General features: G+C 52.4%; 5 protein-coding genes across 5 annotated transcripts; 3 read left to right on the top strand and 2 right to left on the bottom strand.

Annotated features, from left to right (window-relative positions):
- Positions 1 to 1,175: 1,175 nt before the first annotated feature.
- On the top strand, positions 1,176 to 3,872 carry CkaCkLH20_01681 (FAD binding domain-containing protein; the record flags this gene model as incomplete). Its single annotated transcript, XM_038884400.1, has 2 exons — positions 1,176 to 1,576; positions 3,251 to 3,872. 2 exons carry the CDS (start codon positions 1,176 to 1,178, stop codon positions 3,870 to 3,872), a joined length of 1,023 nt encoding a protein of 340 aa, XP_038750100.1.
- A 492-nt stretch (positions 3,873 to 4,364) lies between these two features.
- On the bottom strand, positions 4,365 to 5,156 carry CkaCkLH20_01680 (short-chain dehydrogenase/reductase SDR; the record flags this gene model as incomplete). The annotated part of the gene is made up of 1 exon (XM_038884399.1): positions 4,365 to 5,156. The coding sequence occupies one exon, from the start codon at positions 5,154 to 5,156 to the stop codon at positions 4,365 to 4,367; it is 792 nt and encodes a 263-aa protein (XP_038750099.1).
- Positions 5,157 to 10,035: 4,879 nt separating this feature from the next.
- On the top strand, positions 10,036 to 11,640 carry CkaCkLH20_01679 (uncharacterized protein; the record flags this gene model as incomplete). Its single annotated transcript, XM_038884398.1, has 1 exon — positions 10,036 to 11,640. The coding sequence occupies one exon, from the start codon at positions 10,036 to 10,038 to the stop codon at positions 11,638 to 11,640; it is 1,605 nt and encodes a 534-aa protein (XP_038750098.1).
- Positions 11,641 to 13,163: 1,523 nt separating this feature from the next.
- CkaCkLH20_01678 (capsule polysaccharide biosynthesis protein) lies at positions 13,164 to 14,330 on the top strand (the record flags this gene model as incomplete). The annotated part of the gene is made up of 2 exons (XM_038884397.1): positions 13,164 to 13,397; positions 13,488 to 14,330. 2 exons carry the CDS (start codon positions 13,164 to 13,166, stop codon positions 14,328 to 14,330), a joined length of 1,077 nt encoding a protein of 358 aa, XP_038750097.1.
- A 262-nt stretch (positions 14,331 to 14,592) lies between these two features.
- CkaCkLH20_01677 (uncharacterized protein) lies at positions 14,593 to 15,115 on the bottom strand (the record flags this gene model as incomplete). Its single annotated transcript, XM_038884396.1, has 2 exons — positions 14,593 to 14,819; positions 14,884 to 15,115. The coding sequence occupies 2 exons, from the start codon at positions 15,113 to 15,115 to the stop codon at positions 14,593 to 14,595; spliced, it is 459 nt and encodes a 152-aa protein (XP_038750096.1).
- Positions 15,116 to 16,457: the final 1,342 nt, after the last annotated feature.

The following is a 16,457-nucleotide window of genomic DNA, read 5'->3' as shown; positions in this document are numbered from 1 at the left end:
TATCTCGGTGGACCTGAGGTTGTGGTGCGAGCCAATCGAGAATCTCCCGAAACTCCTGTCTTTGGAGATCTTCGGCACTCGGGGGAAACTTATTGATGTAGTAGTTCGTGACGCTCTTGACCGGGCCTGAAAAAGTCGTGTTGACAGACCCGACTATCTGTCTCGAGTTCCCAGAGGCAACTCCCAACGCTATCGAACTCGCGGAGACGAGATCGGACTTCCCACCCATGAACGAGGAGGCCATGTCTTCATCGACGCCATCAATGACAGGTAAAGAGGACGTTTCCCACTTGCGATTTGGTTCCATACAGTGGTGGTGGCTCGGGCAAACGCCTTGATAACTGCAGCTTGGGAATGTGGGTGTTCGGGCTGGTGCGGCGTCAAGCGAAAGGAAGATAGCAAAAAGGGTTGAACTGCGTTGTTGAAGTAAACCGTAAAAAGGGCAATACAGATCCTCTCGCGCTTACACATTCACGAATCGGGTTGCTCGGATGGCAGCCGGTGTGGATGTAGTTGTGTTCTCTGTTGCCAAGTCACCCAAGCGCTGTCTGTTGCTCAGAATATTTTAACAGCCTCAACGTCAGCGTTAAAGACAAGAGCCATGACCTTCTCGGCAGTGAGTCAGGTTTGTTAATGCAGCGTTGATGTAACTGTTGGTCGTGTCGCCAAGGCACGTAAGCGCAAAGCATCTAAGCGCCGTCTGTTGGTTCAAGGGTATGTTCCAAATATGCGGCAATGGACATCAAACAAAATCCGCGTCCAATTGCAAGTCGGCAAACATCCATGTTTAATTGGGTCAAATCTCCAATCACATAAGGTCGAACATCCAAAATAGCCGCCGACGAAATCGGTACAATCTCTGTCGCTGTTGAAGTAACATGTGCCCAAGCGCTTAACAACCATCATTTCCGATATCAGCCATGGTGTTAGAAATCTATATAACTTGTCGAAAAACGTACAGACATTGAATACAAGTCCAAAGCCATTCTAAGCGAGCATAATCAGACCGTCGACGATCCCAGTGTACTTTCTGCACAGCTTCAAAACTACGATAATCATCACTTTTTATTTTGCACCTCTGTAAGTGAAACTTCCAACGATTCTTTTTAGGCAGTTCTGTCTTGAAGTCGTTTGGGGGAGCGGTTTACTAACGTACGTCTCTTGACAGCGTCATCATGGCCCAAAACGCCAAGACACTACGAGGCTCTGGGGAAGCCACCGCCGCGAGAACTTTGGAATCGATTACGGGTCAGATAGAGCGACATTCCATCGGGATGCCGGCGGTGGTCGAGTTCGGAGCGAACCAGACCAAGTCCACGAGAGGGTTTGAAGAACAGCAGAGGAAGATGCTGGCGCAACACGCGCGGGTCAGCATACCGATTTTGGAGCCAGCCGCGAAGGTCGCGGGCAATGTGAGATACGCCGTCGCTTCGGATGAGGCTCGGCAGCTCGTCGGCGTCATAGGAGATGTGAGAGCTGGAGGGGATACAGTGGTAATTGACCAACTGATCGCGAAGGACAAGGCAAGGCAGATGGGGGGCACAATATCTGGGCATGTTGCGCTTGAGTTCATGAAGTAGGAACAGCTGGATGCTAGCCTGATGGCTTATGCTGGTGTGTTATAGACTATCGAACGCCGCAGTATTTTCTTTATTCATTCGCCATGTTCAATTCGACCTGGTAGAGGATTATGGTGGGAAACGGAAGGGGTAGATCGTGGAACAGATAGCTCATGCACTCTGATGTAGGAAATAGGGGAGTAGGCAGATGATTAGAAAGCACCAAGACTAAACAAGCGAAATGTCGTAGATCCCCAAACGAGTTAGAGAAGAAAGCATTGCTGTATTGTGTTGCGCTGCGAATTGCAATTGCCAACACTCAAGTTAGACTGGCCTTGTAGGTTCGTTGCCGTACTACTCTTGGTGGAACTTGAAATGGGAGGACATTGCGCAGAATTCTAACTTTTCAGCGAAACAACTTTCTTAGATCAGGTCCGGATTTCCAGCAACAAGAGGGGCGCGCGGCGGAGGGCGGGCCGAAAGCTGCAGCCGAAGCCCGGACCGCGGTTCGTTCCACCCCCGAACCCCCTTCTCGCCCACTATGCCCTTAACCTGCGCTTCCGCATTCCGTAAAGAACATGCGCTGGTTAAGTGCCGCGCGATGGGACGGTGTCCACTGCGTTTCTTGGTCAACGACGTCTATCTGCAGTGGACAGCGCAATTGGCCATCCGTGAAAGACGGCGGACTGGGGCCCACTCGTTCGCTGCCCCAAGCTCGGTGGGGTTTTGGAACGGAAGTGACGGATGACCTGCACGTGTTTGTCACTGATGTCTGGTTGGAAGATCGCAGAAAAGTGACGATATATCTCTCGGTATTGAGCGTTAAAGACACAAACCTCGAACGAGAGAAAGTGGCTAGTCGGTGTATCGGTAGGTTTTCGTGGTGCATGCGGGACGGGACGGGACGGGACGAGCCGCAAGTAAGGGTTCCGTGGGGGCGTTACAGGGGTTGTTGGTGTCTCTGCTTGTACACTGTGTGTTGCTCCACTGTGCCCATAAACTGGCCTAAACTCCAAGTATCGTCCAGGTCTTTGAGCGTCATTTCCGTGAGAATCTCATCACGACGGCGTCAAATTCCGCATGATTTGGTGGAAATGAAGAGATCAGAAATAGACGACAGTCAATAGAAAGGCCAGGTACATGACAAGAACCCTAAATGCCTGCCTCGACAGCTATCACGAGGACATCTTCACTTCCGTCTTCCAGCATTTAAATTTCTACCTAGCCCTAGTAATACAATTTTAGTAGAGTTTTATATATTACTAGTATATTGTGTGGTGACCTATAGTATAGCGGTTAAGAAGTGCCAACTTTTGCCCTGAAACGTACCTGGCCTGCCCCAAGCCGCTCTTTTCCCGGGGCAAGTTCTAAAGTTCCAATTGAATCTCCACCAAGTCCAACGTTTTACGGTTTACGTTTTACGCTGATACTTGCACGGAATTTTCCCGCGGTCGAAGCGGGCCGTTTGAGATGAGCAAGACACATCGCAGTACGAGATGTCTGGTGTGAGCTTTTCCTGCTTCCTCGGCTCCCGTGAGTTGATATCTTGTTATCACAACACTAATTCAGTCAGCTTCCTTACAGTGTGGCTCATAATGGCGATTAGCCTCGCCTGCTGTTCGAAAGGAGACCGATGTCTCGGGCTGATACCTGTTTTTGTCAACTCCCGTCGTGAACAACCCACCCTCAAGGTGTGCCAAGGTTATATCTAACATCCTCTCTCAACCCATTCTTCAAATTCTCCTCGTGCAAGAAGGCGTCGACGCCGTCAATCCAGCCTACACCACACCATTCCACGCCCTCGGGCCCCTCTCCAACTCGTCGGAATCTACACCGACCTCGCCAAGTTCGTCGGCGTCAGGACCACCCACGGCCTGTGCCAAAAAACCGACGCCAACAACCCGCGCTTCCCCATCTGCCTTGAGTCCTACAACACCACCGCCCGGAAGCTCGCCTTTGATTTCTGCCAACAGCATTTTGAGCAACTTGGCGCTCAGTACCTCATTGGTCACCTTTGATGACTATCCCATGGACGGGGTCAAGGCCAAGGCAGAGCACATGCCCGGGGATGCGGCGCTGGACGAGGAGGTTGCGCGGCTAGGGAACGAGTTCCGCCAGATTCTCCACGAAGGCACAGGACGTGATTTTGTTCTCGTGTATCTGAACTATGCGTTTGGAAATGAGGGGCCGGAGCAGTGGTATGAGCATGAGCAGCGGTATGGGCATGAGGAGTGGCGGATGACTCGCCTGCAGGAAGTGAAGGTGGCGTATGATTCCAATGACTTGTTTAGCTTTTATGGGCCTGTTGCTTAGGTGGGTTGAGGTGGGGGGGAATGTTAGATTATGCATAGGGCTTTGGTGGTGAGTTTGGACTCTTTTCGCTTTGCAGGACGAGTGCACTACTTATTTCGGCTTGGGGGGTTTGGTTAATTAAATGTCAAGACTATGAACTTGCTCGAAACACCACGCGACTTGCCTCGGAAAAAGTACGAGGACAATCTCGCAGATATGAGTCTTCTCGAAGACTACTGACTTTAGAGTAGTGAGGAAGGTGACTGACTTTTCGAACGATATGGACCATTATAGAAACCAATACCGAACTTTTAAGGCTTTTGTTTTATCGGCATATGCTGACCTAGGTACTCGTCATATGAACCATAGGGAGTAAAGTGAGATACAACTATTATATTCGCGAGAAGATTCTCATCCCAGCCTTGAGATGGTCACAACAGACGAACACGGAATTGGGAACAGATGTCTTATTTCCACCCGCAAAAGACAGCGACCTATCGACCATTGGCGCCCTCACGCAGAACCCGGCAGCTTCAGTCCCGTGAAGTCCTCCAAAGCCTTCACCACCGCCTCCTGAAAGCCTACGTCTTCGGTAGCAGGCAACGGCTCGCCCTTTTGCTTCTTCGGATCAAAGTACCGACCCGTCTCCCCACTCACATCGTATTCGCCCTCGGCGAGCATGACATATGTCTCCAGCCCGTCTTCCATATTTCCGGGCGCCTCGAACTTTGTGAGCTTGGTGGGCACGTAGCCCGGGTGTATCGCCACCACCGACGTGCCCTTGCCCTGCATCCTCCTCGCGGCCGCGTTCACGAGGCACATGACGTGAAACTTGGAGTCGCAGTACGCCCCGAAGTCGTTCCACTCCTTCTCGCCCCTCCCGAGCCAGAAGATGTCCTCGACCGCCGGCTTGGCCTCGCGATGCAGCACCGACGCCACGAACACGATCCGTCTCGGCGGCGTCAACAGGCAGGTGAAGATGTAGGGCGACACCAAGTTGACAAAGACCTGGGCGGGCACGCCCGACTCGGTCTCGCGGAAGGGCCCGTACAGCAGGCCGGCATTGAGGACGACGGCGTCGAACTGCCCGACCGCGTTGGCCTGCTCGGCGAGGGAGCGGGTCTCGGACGCGCTGGTGAGGTCGGCGACGAAGACGCCCGCGGCGCCGGGGACGAGATTCTTGGCCTCTTCGGCGCGGGCCGCGTTGCGCGCGTGCAGATAGACGGTGTGGTTGCGCTCGACGAGTTGACGGGCGGCGCCGAGGCCGAAGCCGTCGGTGGATCCGGTGACGAGGATGCGGCCCATCTTTTCACTCGGGTAACTTGCGATGGTTTACAGGGACGGGATTAATGTTATATTGGGATGTTGTAATTTTGACGACCAGAAGCTCAAGAGAAATAAAGAAAGGAGGGAGGGTTTTATAAGGGTCCAATGGTATGCAGACGACAGCGGGTGAGATGCGTAACGGCCTCATAACTTCAGGGAGTAGAGTTAGGAAATTGGGAAATTCAATCGCGGCGGAAGCAAGAGAAATCCTTGATGGTAAAGTGGATCTGTTCTGTAGCAGGGATTACAAGAGGCATTTTGCGCATCGTCGGCTTGGATCGGAGTAAGAAGTCAGAGAGGTCGGTGGGTGTGGGTGAGCCAACCCAGCCGAGTTGGTATTGTACCAGGAACTAATTAGCTCCTGGTATTCTCAAAGTATACCATCTCCTAGAAGTGGCGTGTAGACCGTTACACTTGGATTTCTACGGATACTGTAAGTAGGGCTGATCTGGTGGAACATCTGCACGCTACCTACCTGTCAGGCGGCGGTAATCAGAAACCGCACAGCCTCACGTTTGACGGCTGCACCGCCTGCACGAATTTTTCAACAACAAAAACTCAGAAATCCGATCAATCTTCGATGAGAAAGTTGTAGAGAATCAAACGAGGAGTCCAATCCTACTGCGAAATCCTAACAGTGGGCTCATGATGGGGTCGTCCGTTCCGACTGGTTACTTCAAGCTAAGGAAGGGAAGAAGGGAAGTTCAAGTCTGCGTGGTCTTTATAGCTTTGCTGTTCCATCTCGGCAGGCAACGTGAAGTGAGTAGAAGTTAGAGGTGAGGGGTTATATATTACCTTTCCTATATTAGCGCTATTATTTAATAATAAGGATTAATTTAAGCCTAATTATACCTAATATATCTAAAACTATTAACCTTATATCTAATATATCTAGATCCTAACTAATACCTCTATATATTATCCTATTATTACTAAGGTATTAAATAGATTAAGCTTAAAGTTATTATATAGTTTATTATATTATAATATATAGAGTATTATTAATAGCTCTTTTTTTATCTTAATTACTATTTAAGCTATATATTAATTCTAATACCCTTATAGTATTATATAAGTAATATAATATTCTTAAATTATTTATTCTTTTAATAGAATAATATCTATTATAATATTCTTAATATAATATATTTTTAGATATTTTTTAATATACTTTAAGTAAAAGGGGTAATTATTCTTAAAAGTATTTAGGGATTAAAGCTAATAATTAAAATTAGTAATTATATTAATAAGAATATTAATATTAGCTAATATAAATTAAAAATATAAAAGAAAGATATTTTAAATAAATAAAATAAGGAATAAAAAAATAAAAGTTATAATATAGTCTTAATAGAAGGAATAGTCTCTTATAGATTAATATCCCTTATTAAGGTTTTACTCCCTCTAACCTTAAGTAAGGCTATTTATATACTACTATATATACTATAAAGCTTATTAAGATAGAGTTTTATTCTTTTAGAATATTAAATATTAAATATATACTTATTAGATATAGTAAGATAATATTAATAGCTAGATTATAAGAGTAGCTATATTATATTATGCAGCGTATTGCATTTGTTGGAAGTGAGGGGTTTCTAGTTAGGCACCTGAGGTGGTGGGAACCGGCGGGGTCACATGTGGTTGGTTGGCTTGACAGCCCCGCAATCGGGCACCGGCCCGTGACACGCGGCGCCACGTCGCATACCTAGCTAATACATAAGTACCTAATTTAGCGCCAACGGTTAGGTAGGTAGATACACGTGGAGCTACAACCAACCGCATCATCACCGGAACGTACTGGGGATTTCACGCACCCAATTAAAACACTTCCAAAGTTGACAAAGTAAGTACTTCGTACTGCTATTCGCGCCGACCTCGGGACCCCTGATATGTGCCCCAGGGCATTGCGTACGACTCATTACGTTGAAAATGCTTTCCCAAGCTCCACGCACCGCACGGCTCATCGTTCGGCTGTACCCTTTCATCCGCACCTAGGTAGGCCAGCCGAGCTTTGGCATGTCTTGTGAGCCCTCGTTCGGCAAAACACTCATGGGCAAAAGCCGGAAAACGGTTGGTTGGAACGACATCTCCTGCTTGGCAGAGCTGTTCAGTGAGCGTGTGACTGTGTTGGGCCGGTCTCTGTCAAGGCGACACGAACAGTCTCCGTTTTACGAGTTGCAACTTCTAATAAGGCTGCCTTCATAGCGTGTTTTTGGGTTTGGCATGGGATCTTCCATCTGACACGAGGATCGTTCAACCTGTTGAAACACACCGAGGAAATGAGAGAGGCGGGCAATTAATCCGTGTTGAGACCGTCCTTCTCACTTCTCAAGGCGCTGCTTTCTTCAAAACTGAATCGCTTGTGAGGACCTACCCACCCAATACCCTACCAATCTTCCTACAAACCAGCAGAAAAACTAACATGTGCCTCTATCTTTACTACAAGACATTCAAAAAAAAAAAAAAAGAATCACGCCCTTGTCGCAACCCACCCCGCGCCATATCTTACACCTGTCGCTTCTTGCTCTTTTCTTCTCAAAACGAGGTTCTCCTCTCCCACATCCCTCCTATTCTCACATTCCAAGGCCACCTGGAGATGGACGCTGCTCTTGCAAGACTATTTGCCGCATTTACGATGGGAGGTGCGTCGGACCGTGCAGACTGGACTCCGCCGGAAGGGCTGAAGGGTATCGACGACGTACATGATAGGGAGGCGATCTTGAGAAGGGTGGTGGTATGGGCAGGCAAGTAGAGGAAACAAGCAAGGCTGGATTGGGGTCTACTAACAAACTGGAAACTAAGCAGAACAGTTGTCTCAGACAGATCTCTAGAGCCTTTCCTTAGACTTCTGGTCACGTTCCCTACAAAGAGTTTTACATCGAGCGCCTTGCAGATGCGCCCGAATGTGCCGAGCTGTGAACTCTCGTACACCCGACGGTAAACAGTTACGCAGTACCTGGGCGCCAGGCAGCCTCCAGCATGGCTTCAGCGCCGAGGGCATCGCAAAGCACCCTTAAAAGGTCGCGTACGACAAATCGGACGAGCGACAACTGTTACCGGCAGAAGCAGCTGTCAGTGCCGATATTGCAGAAGATTGTGGCCTGCAGAAACATCCAGAGAGGAGAATCACGTTGCAAATCAGGTTCATCGCCAAGCAGATTGCATAGGCTACTATTTCCGACTCATTCGACAAGAAGTCCAAAGGTCTGGCCTGGCAGGGGTCAGGGGGAAAGCATAACCACGCCCTTTACGCAAAGCTCCCCGAGGCACAGAGTACCTTTCTCCTTCACATCAGAGTCGGTCTCAATGAACCTTTGTTTTTGATGAATGTAATAGTATTTCTTTATCTTTTCCCTTCGTCTCGGCAGATGATCGCTGATTATGTACATGGTTCGGGTGGACCACGTTAGTTTCAGCTGCACTAGAAATTGAGAACCATTGACCTCCAGGCCTTTGGCCACTGCATCGCGATTTGAAACTGTGTATTTGACTGACTCTAGGTTCGGCCTGACCTCCCCGACTATTTGACGGCCATCTGGCCACGTGACTGCGAGTTCATTTCCCCTCTCCCCCCTCTCATGAGAATCACTTTGCTAACGGACACGTCGCGAACGGTACGGACCTTAATTCGAATGTGGCGATGAAGAAGGTACGGTGTTGACTTCAGTGCCATCCTCGTACTTGTGTCTTGACGGGGGAGTATGGTGTTGACGTGGGCAGATTGCATGTGCAGGAAGACGAGGACCAGCCGCCTAGCCCACGACAGGCAAGCTTGCCAGGATGATACCCGTGCGATTGTTTCTGACCATTACTAAAAGCAGCTGGCCTTTTGTGCCTACGCAACGATGCGACGGAGATACCCTTCTGGCTGAAGGACCATGAGGGCATCGGTATATTAGTCGCATTTTTATGTCGGAAGTGACGATTGATTGGTCAGCGAAGAGGGACTCGTGGAAGGTTCAGCACCTTTGTGGAATTCAAGCCTCCATTGCCACCTGGTACGTTAAGTCGTTTGCCCCTTTCACCCCAACATCAACTCATCTCCATCAGTCAGATACCTCTCCGAGGTCTTATCTGACGTTCCATTCATGCCCAAGTGACCTTCATCTCCATTCTTCTTTCGTCTCTCTTGTTTATCAACAGTTGCTGACAGCTTGTGTATGCGGCTCCAGTCGGCGACGAGGCTCACTGCCCCCCCTTTCCCATGGCTCTCGCGGGCAAACGTGCGCCTGGTATGTCCCTACGTCTATACCAACCGCTCTATTCTAACGTCCACACACATAAACACCTTAGCTAGGCCAAGCTTCTTGATTAATACCACTTTGAGTATTGTTTATATCTATTTATTATATTGAGAAATAGCATGGGCTGAATTGCTAGAATTATGTTAAAGAACTGAGAAACCCGCTGTGGTAAATAGGACACAGCTCCCTCAGAGCCGGGCAATACTCCCACCTCATAAAACAGGGTTTTTGGCCACCCAACATGTTGTCCCTCTTCTGCATTGCGGTGATGTGAAATGCTGCGCTGCGCTTGCTGGCCGTCCGTGGAAGCTCATGAACCCGCAGGTTTTCTCTTGATGGATGAGTCAGACTTGAGCGCGGTGGCGTACCTTGTGGTTCGTTTTATGTTGTTGAGGCTGCGATGCGGAAAAAGCTATTATGTGACCCGAATTTACGCCGGCGGAGATACGTCGGCGGAGTTCTATTTAAGTATTGCGCGCATCCCCAGCTGCTTCACACACGCTCCTGTGGACTCATCCGCGCCAACTCATCCGCGCCGACATCCAGTGGAGTCTTCCCGACCACCAGTCTGCACCAATCTGCAACAGTACACTTTAATTCTTATCGACACCATGACTCACTTCTTCGACCTGCCGCGCGAGTTGCGGGACCAAATCTACGCTCAGTACGTCATCATTGACGGCGGCTATATCCTGGACTTCAACAGCAACACTCTCAAGGCCGCTAATAACGAACGTATCGATCTCGCTTTCATGCTTACTTGCAAAGCTATCGCCAAAGAATTAAAACCTATACCGTTTCTGGTCAACACCCTGAACTTTTCCACGGTACAACCGGAAGAGCATCGTGCCACTACTGGTCGCTTCGGTTGCTTGCTTGCAGCTGTACACATGTTGCCAGGGGAAACACTGCACAGAATCTTCCCCGATACCTTGAGTGTTCCCGATGATGTCTGGGAGGAGATCTCAAAAGTTGATCCAAAGTTCGCGCCGTACGTAGAGGCGATCAAGGGCAGGTCCGCCAAAGTTCCACATCGGGTTCATGGTCGGCGGATGTACCGTAACGTCGGTCCGTCTGGCTCCTGCGGCGAGACACCATCCGTTTTCCGCAAGTTCGCCCATTCTGCCGTGCGAATTATTCTGGATCACAAAGATCGCTTGGATCCTGAGCAATATGCCAAGTTCAACGGCTTTGAGGGGCTAGTCGACGTCCATCTGGATCCCTGGGAAATCCCGACTCCCAAACGACTCGAGGAGCTCGTGTCTTATCTACCAAAGGAACTGGCAGAAAGGCTCTCCAGGCGTTGGGGTATGACAACCACACACTTTCTCAACCCAAGCCTGATCAAGTGGCGTTACTCAGCTGCAGCTGCAGCCATTCGGTTCCTCAAATCTTTGTCAAAAGAATCCCGGTCAGACATCAGAAATATCATACTCAGGGAAGAGCGGATTTCCGTCGGATTTACGGAATGTCATGGGCTTGGGTTAATCCCTTTCTGCCAGGAGAACCCTCGGCTCCGCGTGGAACGACGGGTCAGCATGTGGAGGATGGTCTTGCCCACAACCATGACCTTCCACAATATCCAGGGTATAGCGATGGAGATCAGGACCGACGAATATTCCATAACGAAACAGGCCTCCTATCAGGTGGCTCTTTGGGTCATGGAGGCATTGGAAACGCAGCGGGCGGGAATGCCACCGGGCTCGTTCACGCTTACCCTCGAAGGGGACTCTTCGTGCTCGGAGCTCTTCCGAGAAATGGTCCAGTGGAACGCGGCTTGGCAAGAAGCAGTTGATCTTTGCCTCGAGCGGAACATTCTCCCCCCTTTACGGTGGGATGTCAGGCGAAGAGATGCGAGGGACTGGAGCTACGCCTTGAACCACTACCTATACATACCTCAGCCGGACGATCCAGATGGGGAACATGACGTCTCGGACAATTCGTGGTACGTGTGTGAGGGTTTCCCGCAGATGATCCATGACATCGTGGCGGGGACCTCCCTCGTCAAGTGCGACTTCAACGTGGATGGTGAGTGGGACGTGGAGTGTCTAATCGAGGAGTCCAAGGAGTGGACTATGCACCAGTGGAAAAGGGGCTGGTATGAATATCTCTCGAAGCAGCATTTTCATCCGGATCCGCCTCTGCCCAACTGGTGGCAGCTCCTTGCCGAGGACACGACGGAGCCCGGGTTCCCGAGAGTGTTCCCGAGGCCGTGAGAAACAGGAATAGCGCGCTGACGATGGCACCTGGCAAGAAACGAGGGCAAGCTACGACTTGCCAGAATGTGGGAAAAGAAACTTTTTCCCAATGAGATAGTTTCGAGTACATTAGTTTTGAAGATTGAAATTGAGAATCTATGCATTTCATTTGTAATCCCGTCGTTCCTCAGAGCAGTGGGAGCACACGGCGACAATGACCCAATCCCGCCTTGCCACGAGACTCTTTTTAGAAACATCACGGAGGAAAAGCTACAAGGCGTCCTCTTCCACATTGCTATCACCCCACGACGCGAAGACCGGAACCGATGATGGGACTTTGGCAAACGAAAGGACGCGGCAGGCGGTGTACTGCTGGCGAAGTGTGTGGGAGCACCGCGTCAAGCTGACCTGCCATCGGCGCTCGCGAAATCGGACTTGCATGTGGTGCCCTGGCGGCGGGTTTCGTTGGTCCCTCGAGCCACGTACCTGTCGTGACGTCGCGCTTGGCCGACCGGGTCCGGACCCGAAGCCGAGGCCGGTTTCGGGTGGATCAGATGGCCTTATGTACGGAGCCGATCGACCCACTACCGGCCGGCTTCCACCTCGTCATGGAATCGGGCCTGACTGGATACCTACCTATTCACCTGCCTACAGTGTACCTAGGCAGATTGGGCGGGGGAAGAGCGGATTGCCAGTGACAGAATAAGGTACCGAGGCATCCGAGCCAAACATTGATAATCATCCCGTCACTCCGGTGGCATGAATCCAAGCCCGCATGGACAAATAGCTCTAGAAGAAAATCGCGCCGTCCAGAAGCAAGCTTCCAGTTTCCAGGGGGTGCGACAGATCAATGCGAGCCGAGGTCCAGCAGCTCCCTTGACACACTCCAATTGGGCCCAGTGACGCAGTCATTAAACGCCGAACCCCGTGCCTGGTGGGTCCCGCACTCTCACGAACCTCCCTCATCCCTGCCGACATCGCGTCACCGCAACCTTTTTTTTTCCTTTGCGTGTGCAGTCACAGCGGCACCCAACAGAACACCATTCTCGCATCCCGGCGTTGGGGCATTTCAGGGGACCACAACTGATATCGGCTCCAATGGCCCGGTAAGGTAGACTGACTATCTCTCCCATCCTTGGTGCCATTGCAACGCTGGACTCTGGGCGGGATCCAGTCTGGATTAATTCAATTAAAGGGAATTGAAAAAAAAACATCCACGTCGCTTTTCAAATCCACTACCCCCCTCTTCCCATGCCTTCTTCCCCGTCCCTCCTCGCTCAATGCTCAAGCACACTCTGGTGCCACCTCCGCTCCCTACCTCTCTGGACCGTCGTCCTCGTCGTCCTCCTCTTCGGCGCGATCCGCCACCTCGTCCTACCTCCCCGACGGCAAGCAACAGCAACAGCCGCAGCCGTCGCGGATAAGAAAAGAACGCCTTCGTCTTCCCCCCGTCGTCGGCCCAAGACTCCCTAAAAAGGATAGGGGAACAGAAAAAACGAAAAAAAACACTTCGCAAAACACCATCACCGCAGCCCCGCGAAATGACGTCCGCGGCAGCAAAGACGACGCGCACCGAGGCCGACATGGACCGCGTCCCCGTCCGCGTCGTGCGCCTCGTCCGCCTCGCGACGGCCGGCGGCCTCGCGTACGCCGCGTACAGGATCCATTGGCGCCTCCTCCTCGCGAGCTTCTTCACGGGGCCCGGCAAGATCAGCCGCATCCTCATGCTCTTCTTCGCGCTGCTCAACCTCAAGAACATGCCCTTCGTCTGGACCGTACGTATCCCCTTCGCCAATCCGTTTGCCCCGAGAGCCTACACAGGAATACAAAAAGAGAAGAGAAAAGCTGACCAAAATCCCTCGCAGTACCGCGTCTGGCACGCCATCATCTACCACCTCTTCATCCGCAAATCCCCCCGCCTCGGCCCGCGCTCCCTCTTCCGCCCCATGATCACCCGGTCCCACGCCCCCATCACCGAGATCGACTACAACGTCCACAAGTCCAACTCGACCTACTTCTCCGACCTCGACGTCTCCCGCACCCACCTCTGCACCTACCTCCTCCGCCCGGGCCTCCGCCGGCTCGCCCACAACGCCGCCACCCGCCTCGTCCTCGACCCCTCCACCGGGAAACCCGCCCGCGGCCCCCTCGGCATCATGCTCGGCGCCGTCCACTGCTCCTTCCGCCGCGAGATCACCGCCTACGCCCCCTACGAGATGTGGTCCCGCGTCCTCGCCTGGGACCGCAAGTGGCTCTACGTCGTCACGCACTTCGTCCCCGCCGGCGCCGCGCGCCCGACCGAGTGGCTCGACCCGAAATTCGGCACCGCCCGCGTCCGCAGGGGCCCCGGCAGCGGCACCGACAGCAAGGAGTGGGAGAAGAAGATCTACGCCACCGGCGTGAGCAAGTACGTCTTCAAGCTGGGGAGGCTAACGGTCCACCCGGCCGTGGCGCTCGAGGCGAGCGAGCTGCTCCCGCAGAGGCCTGGGGGTGGATGGCAGGGCGGGGAGAACGGTGTTGGTGATGAGAGCGTCGATTTGAGCGACGTCCAGGACGACGGCGCGTGGGACTGGAGGATGGTGGAGAAGAGGAGGCGCGAGGGGATGGTGTACGCGCGGCAGTTTGCCAGCATGGACGATTTGCACGGATGGCTTGATGGTGCTGATGGTGGAGACGGGAGCGCGCTGGGCAAGTTCGGGCTTGGTTAAGGACTGGAGGGGATGATACCCGATAGACTAGATGGGGCGACGGTCACGGTGTCAATTGCTGGCGAGAGCTTTTCGGATTATAGATTTGTTTATAGAGATTTCAAGAGTGTGTATTACACCTGATTTTTATTATTGAAACAGTTTCCCATGTTTTTACCGCTCAACTCCGCACCAAAACCCCTGTGGGGCCAATTGAATGTCCCAAAATGCAACGACCCCAAAGATGGAAACACGTCCGACGAAATGGCTAGTAAAGAAAGGATTACAGGGCGGCGGCGGCAACGAGGGCGAGGGCACCGGCCCAACCGGCGGCCTGAACTCTGGGGGCCGCCGCGGGGGATGTGGTGGCCGCGGCGGCGGCGCCGGAGCTGGTCATGGTGGGGTTCATCGTCGTCCCCGAAGTGCCGACGGCCGCGCCCGTCACGGAGCCCGTCGCGGTCCCGCCGGTCGCGACCTGGGCGCAGATCTGTTGGGCGGTCAAGAGGACCTCTGTTTGCGTCTCGTATCAGTCACAGATACTCGGCAATTCATTGTCACGTGAGGCTGAACGTACTGGTCTGGTCGTCGGCGCTACAGCTGGACTTGGACAGGCAGCCGACGACGGAGGGCGTCAGCTGGTCCTGCTTGTTGCAGGAGCAGGCGAAGTCTGAAATGTCGCAGTTCACCGACTGGGCGGCGTCGCGGATACACGTGACGGCGCAGGTAGGGATGTCCTGGACGAGCTCGTCGACGGTCTTGGCGGCCGCGAAGGCGGCGAGGAAGACGGTGATGATTGTGGACTTCATGGTGGATGATGTTACGGGAGACGCGGTAAGGAAGAGTGGCTGCGTATCGGTTTCGAGATTGTTGGCTGAGCTGGTGGGGAAGCCTTCGGCCGAGCGAGCGTGGGAACAGGTGATGATGGTCCTTGTGAGATGAGGCTTGATGTTCGAGGTGTGATTGATTTGGAGCCGGGGACGAGTTGGTCTTATGAAGGGTACTGCAGAGCCGTATCGAGGAGGTAGCCAGGGCATACGCTATTGAAACTGGAAACGGCATGGTCCATGCCAACGCACCATCGAAAAAGAAAGAGTGCACAGCCGGATAGCAGGCTAGCCCGTCCGCGCCGTCGTGCCGAGTGTGTCGCATCCCCCGGATTAGGCCACGAGACGAGACGGATAGGATGGTGATGGGCAGCTCGAGCATGGACGAAATTGAACAGCTCTCAGACCCGCCGGTTCGTCGAAAACTCATGGCATCCTGTCTCTGGCTGTCATCCAAGCCATGATCGGCTGCCGCGGGGCGTCTTGGCGTGAACCATCTGTCACGTAGCCGAAATGGACAGCTCGGACTGGCTCGTCGTAGTCGTTTGGCTCGCCGATGGGGCGCAGAGTCTAGCTGCGAATGTCATGGTATGATTGGAACAAAGAAAGCCTAAAGGGAATTATGAGTGAGTCGGAGCATCCCACACCGGATCCTCGAGCTGGAGGACGATCCTCCGCAAGCGTCTGAGCTCGGAATCGGGGGAAGACCCCAACAATCGCGCGGGGTTCCTCTTCCTTTTGCACGGTAAAGTCTGGGCCCTCGGTCACAGTCTCTCGCGGGGTATCGCATTTCATCCGTTTTGGATTGTTCAACAATGAAAGCGCAAGCAATGGTTCCTGACGTCGACGACGTAGTGTTGCAACGCTGTGAGGAATGCAAGCTCAGGGCAGGTTGATTAAGCTCATGAGCCCCCTGTCAAATGCAGGTCCAAGTCCCAAAGTGTGGATGGATAGATCGGAGTATTGGACGAATCAGAAGACCAATTCTTCAAATGCACGGTACGCACCGCGACCTCGTGCATTAGCCCTTCCCGCCGTCGCGTCGTCGACTTGAGAATGTCACATAGACATGAGGGGTGGTGGTGGTGTGTGGTCTGTGTTCCCGGGCCTCTCCGTGCCGTTCCCGAAGCTGAAGACCAGACGAAAAATTCCAGGTGGTGGATGGCCAAGCTGTTCTTGTATGGGACGATGTCCCGCTTCGATTATCGCATGATACGTCTGAGAAGCTCCGACGACTCCGGCTGTTCATAATAGATGCCTCCATCGTCTGCGAATGGGCCGCGTCTTGAATCCCAAAATTCAACTCTTCCTCTCGGCGCAGGCT

This window comes from Colletotrichum karsti (assembly GCF_011947395.1).
Source record: "Colletotrichum karsti strain CkLH20 chromosome Unknown Scaffold4, whole genome shotgun sequence".
Lineage (NCBI taxonomy): Eukaryota > Fungi > Ascomycota > Sordariomycetes > Glomerellales > Glomerellaceae > Colletotrichum > Colletotrichum karsti.
This window is presented reverse-complemented; position numbering and strand designations above follow the sequence as displayed.